This window comes from Geospiza fortis, unplaced genomic scaffold (assembly GCF_000277835.1).
Source record: "Geospiza fortis unplaced genomic scaffold, GeoFor_1.0 scaffold145, whole genome shotgun sequence".
Lineage (NCBI taxonomy): Eukaryota > Metazoa > Chordata > Aves > Passeriformes > Thraupidae > Geospiza > Geospiza fortis.
In genome coordinates this window covers 2,194,917-2,204,381 of record NW_005054362.1, presented here as the reverse complement: position 1 = coordinate 2,204,381, position 9,465 = coordinate 2,194,917, and the positions used below count along the sequence as shown (strand labels likewise).

General features: G+C 45.2%; 1 protein-coding gene across 2 annotated transcripts in view; it reads right to left on the bottom strand.

Moving 5' to 3' along the window:
* RILPL1 (Rab interacting lysosomal protein like 1) overlaps nt 1–6,349 on the bottom strand; it is a 17,311-nt gene extending 10,962 nt beyond the window's left edge. For both annotated transcript variants that reach the window (XM_031059460.1, XM_014308258.2), the window contains exons 1-3: nt 6,185–6,349; nt 1,691–1,809; nt 595–822 (exon numbers count right to left, since the gene is read on the bottom strand). In XM_031059460.1, the coding sequence (XP_030915320.1) occupies nt 595–822; nt 1,691–1,809; nt 6,185–6,245 (408 nt within the window). In that variant the 5' untranslated portion in view covers nt 6,246–6,349. The remainder of the gene's footprint in view (nt 1–594; nt 823–1,690; nt 1,810–6,184) is intronic.
* Between the last annotated feature and the right edge of the window lie 3,116 nt (nt 6,350–9,465).

The following is a 9,465-nucleotide window of genomic DNA, read 5'->3' as shown; positions in this document are numbered from 1 at the left end:
TGCTGCTCTGATCTCAGCCCAGCCCCATTTGCAGACTGTCACTTTGCCTGTTCTGCAAGAACCTGGCTCTGCCAGCAGGAACGTTTGCTTTTCATGAACATCTGTGCTCACAACACTTCACTGCACAAATTCTAATAGGAAGCAAAAGCAGAAATAAGACCAAAGCTGGTTCCTCTAAAAAGTGCCTTGAAATATTTATATGTTGATTTGGTAGCACTTCACCAGCTTAGTCCTGGCTGATCTGAAGTGCCATAAGAACTGCAGGGACCAGGTGTGCAGAGCTCTGCCCTGACTCAGGGACCACTTCTGGCAGATTCTGTTCCACTGTGGTTCAGCTGCCACCACCACCCCTGTGACCCATCTGGCCTTGAATATTTGCAGATCTAGCAAAGCTGAAGCTACTCCTGGCTGTTTGTCTTTGGAAAACCCAGACCCTCCAAGGAACTGGTTTGTTTTCCTTTGGGGGAAGGGGTAGGTGTGTACAAAGAAAATGAAGCAAACACACTACCACAACCAAAACTCAAAGAGGTGCTTGGTATGAAGTCCAGAGCTTTTCAAAAGGCTGTTTAAAAAGTGATCCAAAGTGCCTCTTACCTTTACTTCCTCCCCATTTTGGCTGGCCTGGCTGTCCTCACCCTGCAGCTTTTCTCTGAGCTTGCCCAGCTCAGCTCTCAGGTTGCCCATCTCCTGCTCCTTGGTTTGCAGATACGCTTCCAGCTCCACCTTCTGCTCAATCAGCGCCTTCCCCTGGGCCTCGACCACCGTGATGCGGTGCCTCAGGTCGTGGTTGATCTTCATCAGCCTGTTCTGCTGCTGCTGCAGCTGCAAAACATCCATGCAGGAGCTCAGTGGCCATTCAGCCATGAGCCATGATAGTCCAGACCCAAACACCACCTTGAAGTAGTGGGTTCCTGTTGCATTTAATCTGAAAAATTCCCCCCCTCTCCTCACCCCCAGATTGGTTTTTCTAATATCTAATTATCTACAACACTTTCAGCCACCCAAATTTAATTGATTTCTAGAGTAAATTCCCCTAGCACAGGAAGTTTTTCAGATAAAAGCAAATCCATCAATTGTGATATTAGTTCAAGGATAGGGTGGCTTCTGGGATTCTGAATCAAATCTTAACCCAGGGGAGAAGAAAGACAAGACAGAGGAATCCTCAGTGTTCAGTTTCTAGGTGCTTTGCTTTGAGCTCCAGGGCTCTCTCCTGAGGCAGATGTGACCTGCTGGCTGTGTGTGGACAGCCCCAACTCAAAGGCTGCAGCACCTGCCAGAGGCATTGGGCAGAGCAGAGATCACCTAAGCCTGGCCTTACTGGCACCACGAAAGTGCCATGGCCTAAGGACATGAGGCAGTGTGAAGAATGGGAAGCAAAATATGGGTAAGGAGGTCATTGCACAGAAAGTGCCAAATCTCACATCATGCCTGGAGTCACAGTGGAGTCTGTGACTCATCTGAACAGGTCGCTGCTGGCCCTTCTCATGCAGAGATGATCCACACTGCATCCCTGGTGTGGGACTGCACTGAGGCCTGACCATTCCGGACACTCCAGCTCTGCTGGACACTTCAGCTGCAGGACTATTAATCCAGCACTGTTTATACTTTCTGTATCAACTTCAAACTCAAAACCAGGCTGTGGAAGTGTGGGTGAGAAAGAACAGAAATAGGAAGGCCAAGAGCCACTTACAGCCTCTACATCCTCATTTTTGAGTCCGAGTTCCCGGTCCTTTGCCCTGATTTCATCCCTCTGTTTATCTACCACTTCCTTCAGCTTCTTCATGACTTGCCGCTCTCTCTCTGACATCCCTGGTTAAAAAAAGAACACAGAACACAAACTAAGGGCAGGCAGGAGCTGCTGAGCCTGAGAACAATAACAATGAGGAATATTTAAGTAGAATCTGGAAGTTGCCTGCTGGTAGAATTACAGAGATGCTTTAGAGGTTACCTCAAGGGTAACAGAGAACACAGATGACAGAATCCACTCCATAAAGCCACTGCACAGAGACTCCTTGAAAAAGGAACTGACAGTCCTCAGAAACATTTATAACAGTGAGTGACACTGCTGCATCTCTCTGCCTTAGTAGTTTTACATCAATGTTCACACCATGCCCCAGGGAGCTTGGTTATCTGTGTGATTATCTCTGGAATCAGCTGGCCAAGGCCTTGTGAAAATTGTAAAAAAGATGATCTGGATCTTCAGTAAGATGTAAACAACATATCACTGTTGTGGATTGCATCTGGATCCAAACCAGCTGAGGAGCACTGAACTAGATTGATTTTTAGTTGAAGTCCAGTTTTGTGTTTGGAGAAAAAAAGGTGAAACAGGACCTTCAGAGGCTATCCCCATCCTGAGTGCAGAACACAAATTTAGTCTGAATTATGGTCACATATTTTCTCCTCATGTTTTGCCACCCTTTTCCCATCCTATTGTGTGGTAATTCATATCTAGAGTAATTGTACTTGAGAGAAGAATACTTGATAGCATTACACTGGTGAAAGGAGTTTGGAATATTGCCAAGAATCCAACACTGATCTTGTCTGAAAATAAAGAAAGGGTTATATTAACCTTAAATCTGACCAATGAATCATTAGGAAATGTCATAAACCACAGGAACCATTCTTCTATTTATCATTACAGAGATCTATAACTTGGATCTGGCCCTGCAGTGATGGACTCTGAGAGCAGACACAGAGCAGAGGATTTGCCTTGGTGAGATGATGAATCTCCTGCCCTGCTCTTCCCTGAGAATGGCACAGAGATGTGCAGTTTGATGGTCCTGAGCTGTCACATGAAATCACACTGCACAACATCCTTGAAGATGCAAACCCTGCAACCAGGGCAGTGTGAGGCTCCCCTGGCCAGAGCCCAACCCAAGCAGGAGCTCAAATACAGGCTCTGCTGCTAACTCTACTCATTTTGGCAAAGTCCTTTGTTATGTGGGTCTTCAGCTTCTTCCATTTATGAACTGCAAGTGGTGCTAATGCACTCCCCACTCTGGGCTGGCTGGAAAGCTGCTTCCTTTTCAACATATTAAAGCAGCTCCCACATCAGAAATATTCTCTGTATGCATCAAATGTATCCAGCCAGGAAAGGCTCTACTTTCTAACATCAGCTCAGACTTCCTGGTTTTGTTCTTCCCTCATCAGAGAAATCCAGAGTTGTTCCCACAAGAGAAATGAGCTGCATGTCTGTAGAACTCCAGCTCACAGGTCAGCTACAGAATGAACTGATGGATAACAGAGCAGAGCAGGACAAAGCTCAGAGAAGGAAAGGGAGTCACTGGTGGATGTGCACTCCTGCACAGCTCTGGGCTCCCATGCAGGCAGGGACCAGAGCAAACAGGGGAGCAGCAACTCCAATCCTCAGTGCTAAAGGAGCAGAGTTGTGGTTCTGCAGAGAACAGGGAACTGCTCTGCTGGGGAAGCACTGCTGGTCATGGCTGGCCAGGAATTTGGTTCCCAGGACATGTTCCTGGCAAAGCCCAGAAAAGAACTGTCAGTGACATGGTGTTCACATTCTAGTGTTACATTCTCACCCCTTTTAATTCTGTGGTACATTTGCCTGCTCTATTTCTGGACCCTGGTTTTTATCAGCTCTGTGCTGCTCTGGGTTCTAGTTTTTCACAGGACAATTTTAATTCTTTGCTGTGGTACCAGCTCATACCCACCTGGGAGAACAAGTGTCACAAACACAAACTGCAGCTTAACTGTTCTAAAAGATCCACATTCCTCTCTCATAGGACAGGTCTGGTACTTCTCTGCACCCACAAACCTCACTGCAGCCAATCTCAGGGCTGGGGCCTGAAACATCAGCTGTATTTAAAACCAAAAGAATCCAAAACTTTGCCTTGAACTAGAGGGACTGCAGTGAAACTTTAGACTGGTGGTTTCACCCAGAAGGAGGTAGTGAATGCAGCTGTATCCATTAGTTCTTGTGAGATGCTTTGAGATCTCCAGATAGCAGGTGCTATTTAAAGAAAAAATACCATTCAATGCTGACTACTTTTCCTCCCACTGTGCTCTTTTTTTTTTTTTTTTTTGCTAACATTTGGTGAGCCTAAAAGGCTTCAATTGTGTGCACAGATCACTACAATTTTTATTTCAGGAAGTGGTGGGGGGGAAGGAAAGGTGGGGAGTTTTATGAAGCAGTCACATCTCCTTCCATTTCCTCAGGCACTGGGAAAGAGAAGAGGGAAATCACTAAGTGCCCTAAATGTAAAATAATTATCTCTAAATGGTTCAAACTCTAATAAATGCAAGATCTTAAATGGCACACCCAGCCAGCTTCCCCAGGCACATCCTATGAGCAGTTTCCTGTGGTTTGCTGTGATCCTGGTGTTGTTCCAGCAAGAGAATGGAAAGCAGCTGGAGGGGAGGACACCAAGAAAAGAAAGAAAATAAACTGGAAAAAAAAAAGAACATTCTTTATGTTTAGTGATCTGTTCAGTGCCGTGTCCATACAAGTTGGCAGAGTTGTGCCAGGCAGAGCCTGTGGCACTGCACCATTACCTAAACACTCAGCACAAGTTCAATGTCCCTTTTGAGGGGAGCTGTAGGTCCTGCAGCACAGGAGGGTCACACAAGTGCTGCCATCCTGCTGCCTGTCCCTGAGCACAGCCAGGCTGAGACAGCAGCTCCCCTGCAGTGGCACAGAGCCTGCTCGTCCTGTTTGACACACTTGGGTCAAGTTTGCATCTGGCATTTTCCTGGGATATTCCTATCACTCAGCACCATCAAGCAGGGCTCCATTTGGGCTTGGGAGGAGCCACTTTAATGGATGTTAGAGGCTCATCTCAACCCCTCCCTCGTGTTTTGTGTTCTGCTGTCACAGGTCATGTCACAGGAACCCTGCTCTGCTCAGACTGCACAGAACACTCCTGTTTGCACAGGACTGCCCCTGCCTCTGCCATGAACACTTCATCACACTCAAACAAGGCTCTGAGAATTAACTGGCAGGATTGACTCCCAAGGTCTTGCACACCCAGATCAGTGGCCTCTGTAGCCTGTGTGAAATCACCCCAGTCACTGTCTGGTGAGTAAGCAGTGAGCTCAGGGGAGATGGGATCAATCACAGTCTGCTCAAAATCAGTGCACCTAACACAGGACTGAGCCTGAAATCCTGCCTCTCTGGCCTCTACATCAGACAAAAGGACAGAGACTGAAAAAGAGCAGCAGAACTGCTTTCTGACACTGTCCAAACAAGTCACTTGAGACAAATCTATCCCTGCTCATTAATGACAATATGTCCTAAAAGAAAACCAGTCAGGTTTGATATAATAGATCCAAATAATTAAATGGGGTTGATATAAATTAAAAGATTTCACTTAAACTGAATACTTTGGCCAAAGAATATCAGTGATCTCAGACCCTAAGCTCTGAAATGGGCTTATGGTTTTGTTTGTGTTGTCATACATGGGTAGACACAGTAAAAATAACAAGAAAAGCACGTCTGGCATTTGCTTGGCTGGCTGGATGTGACGAGTATGGCTATATTTAAATGCAAGCACATGAGCTGCAGTGAGCTAGATAGCCACTGGAAGGGAAAAAAAGAAGGGAAGAAAAAAGAAAACAAAGGGGAAGCTGGTTCTTTGTAACACAATGTCAGTCTTCATGGTCCATGACTCATTGCTGCCATGCTGAATTTTGCATGGAGTTTGTCAGCCTGATGTTGAGCTACTTCTTTGCCACTAATTGACTCCTAATTTGAAAGCATTGCATTTGTTTTAAAAAATATCTTGAGAGGTTTAACAATTTTTACTTTTTGAAGGTTTAATTATGCATTTCCCCAGTGCAAGTGAGCAGCACTGAGCCTCAGGGAGAGAGGGAGTGCAGCTTTCACAGTGTTGGGCAGAGTTTCATCCACATCCAGCAAAATGAGAAACCAGACAGAGATAGACCAAAAGGTGTATCTAGACTCTACCTCCAGAGATGCTTTTCAGCCAAACAAAAATTTGGTTTTCTTTCCCTCATTCCTCCACCTCTTATCATGTCTTCAGTACCATCATGTATTCAGAGATTTTCTATTTAGGTAAAAAAACCCCAATAAACAAACAAGCCTTCAACATCCAGATTGGAATTAATCTACAGGGAAAAACCACACCAGAATATCCAGTCAAAGTATTTTGATTAAGCATTGCTTTTTGTAACAAAGCAAGGACTGAATTTGAAGTATCAAACTTGCCTTCATGCTTCTGAAATTCCTCTTCTGTGAAATTAATGTCTTTGTGAGACAAGTTTGTCATCAGTTGTTTATTCTCCTCCTGGAGCTGTGCAATTTGGGTAAGAAGATCCTGTGCTTCCCCTCTCCAGACATCCTCCACCAGTTCTAATTCCTATAGGGTAGACCAGGACAACACATTTATATTTTAGAACATATTAAGAGTCTTTGACTGCACAATTTACAGATCAAACTAGTAATGATCCTACTGATTCTCATGGAAAGCAATTAAATAAGACTACTTTGAGTTTCTTAGAAGACATCTGCTTTTTTAATGCCACCATTAGGAAAGCAGCCAGCACAGTCCCCTTTGCTACATCTGAATGGAAATACCTGAGGGGATCATTCCTGATGCAAAGCAAGTTACCCAAAGGATGGCTCCTCATACCCTGCTGTGCTGTGGGGACCAGATTAAGGGTCAAATAACCAAACACCAGCACCAATTCCCTGCAGTACCCCAGGAAGCAGCTGCAAAGCTCTTAGAGAGCCCCCAAACCTTCCCACAGCAGGGCCAGGAGCTCAGGGGTGGAAATGCTCCTTCTGACAGCACAACCTGGTCTGAACTCCTGCTATGAAACACAAGTGTAAATTGATGAGTGTATGATCCAGTGCAGCAAAGGCAGAGCTCCTGGTGCACACAGTGAACACAAACCCAAACCATGCTGCTTCTCATGTAAATTGTCCTGCTGGAATGTCCTGAGTGGTGTCTGTGTTAGTGCAGCCAGGCCAGCCAAAACAGCTCCCATTTGTTGGGACACTCTGTGTCAAGAGCAGCTGTCACCAATCCTCATGAAGGTCAAGTCAGGACAAAAAGTAAAAGTCCTTAAGGAAAACAGTTGTATTTAGAACCTTGCCTGTTCCAAAAGCTTCTCTGTATATCTCACTTCTGCAGTGGGGGGCATTCCCTGCTCCGTTTTCACTTATGCTCTTCAAACAAAAAGCTGCATGCAAATCCCTGGAGCCAGGCTGAGTCACTGCTGACTTTCACATCCATCCACATGCCCCTTTCCTACCTAACAACAAAACACATTCAGACAACAACCCAGCCAAGCACAGCTCCAGGCTAAAATAAGCTCTGCTGAGAGATTAAAGGATAGCTCTCTGCTTTGAATGCATGCTCTGATAATGGGAAGTCATGTTCCTGGTGACTTTTGGGCCAAATACCATTTTATTCCAGCATTTATTACTCTATTGCTGCTAAAAGTGTTGCAGAAAACATTAGGTGGCAAAGAAAAATAAATAATAAATAACAAAGGTGTGTTAAGCTACACAGACTTAAGTATTAAAAAGGAAAGAAAATGTAATTAATCACCTATTTTACTTGAAACTCTTTATCTTGAGAGAAAAGTAAATCTGTAATTAAATTGCTATTTCCAAAAACCTGGATTATTTACAGTGATGCTGCCTGTTACAACTCTGTAGCTAAAATAATGCAGTGACCTATTTTAGCAATAAACCAGCACATTCATCACTTCCAAGCATATTGATAAAACCAAAATAGAAAGCACACAAACCCCAAACAATCTAAACTTTTATCATTTATATGTGGCTGCACTGTAAACACACAAGGTTTGCCTAGGCAAACTTTGTCATTTATTACTATTGAAGAGCCCAATGAATTGGAGCAGAAATTAACTTTGGAGTCCTCATTAGTGGAAGTACCAGACAGGGAGGCACATCCACGGGCCAGGCAGTGCCAGCCAGCTCAGGAAGCCCCAGGCAGTGGGTGCTGAGCCAGGTTTACAAGCAAAACAGATTCACACATAAATTTTAAGTGCTGAAATCTCAAACTGATGCTTGCAAGGACCACTAAAAGCTTTTCTGGATGTTTCTTGGAGGGTTTGACATAAAAAACTGTTTCTTAGTATCTGATTTTTTCTGTTTATCAGTACCTGTCCCGTGAAAGAGTCTTCAGACCCTCACATTGGAACAGAGAAGATGTGAGACCACAGTTCTATAGGGACCTGGTGCATTGGGAACCAGCTTGATTTAAAAAAAAAATAAAAGGTATGTGTCATGCAGTTTATTTTCCCGTTAAAATCTGTTTAGGCTGAAGTAAATTGTTTAAACACTCCCTGAGCCACTTCATGACCCTCAGAGAAGCTGACAGAGCAGAGGTGGTTGACTGGCAGGGAGATCAGCTGACACGTTTAGGAAACTTTTTAACACTTATAAGAACTTCAGAAACATCTCCACAGAACAACTTGTACAATGACACTGGGTCAGTTCTGTATCTGCTTCAACCCCAGCCTTTGGTAAATATCCAACATATTTGTATCTGTTCTCTAGACCTTCTTTTATCATATTCTTGAGACTTACCAAGGCTTTGTACATTAAAGGTCTTTTACCTTCCTTTTCAGAGACATTGCCCTGAGACTTCCTCTGCAAAATGTTGCAGGGTTTATCCTGGATTTCCCATATGCTAGGTGAAAGTCCTTTAGCTGACTCTTTTTGAAATATAGAACTGAGATTTATGCAGTTAAGCCAAATCTTGAAGTTTGGGGGTCTGTCTTCCTGTGTGTGGAATCAGGAATGGCACGAGGCAGCAGTGATGATTTAGCATAGTCATTTACCAGAACCATTTCTTATATCAGCTATCTGGATGGTTTGAAGAGCAGATCTGCCACTTTTACTGCAGTAACTGGAGCTTGCTGTCCTGCCATAAGAGGCTAACAGGGTATGGGAAATGCTCTCTGCCTCGGGCTTTGATAGGAATGGGGTCAGGGAACACTATGACCACCCCAAAACAAGGCAAGGGACATCTTGCCATCAGAGGATGGAGCAGCAATCTGGCAGAGTGCTCTTCCCTACTCCTCAGCTCTAACTCTGCTCTCAAATCACTTGGTTCTCCATCTCTCTCCTATGACTTGTCTAACCCGAAGTCTGTTCCAGGAAAACTAGACTGCTAAATCATTCCCAGCCCCGGAGAGGAAAGTGTGTTCTTGTCAGTGACCTTTCCTGGCCTAGCAGGAAGCAGCGCTATCCCCCGTCAGGAGAGGGGATGGAGCAGGAGTCCGAACCGGCCAGACACGGGGGAAGGAAATGTAGTGACTGGGGAAGGGGTGGAGAAAGGGAAGGAGGGAGGAAACTTCCAGGAGGGAAGGAAACAAAAAACAACAACACGCCCAAAGCCTCGGCGACGCTAAGGCAGCATCCGCGCAGAGCCCGTGAGCCGCCCGGGCTGTACCGCACGCGTGCCCCGCCCGATCCCGCGGCTCCGCCGCATCCCGGCCCGCACCCCGGCC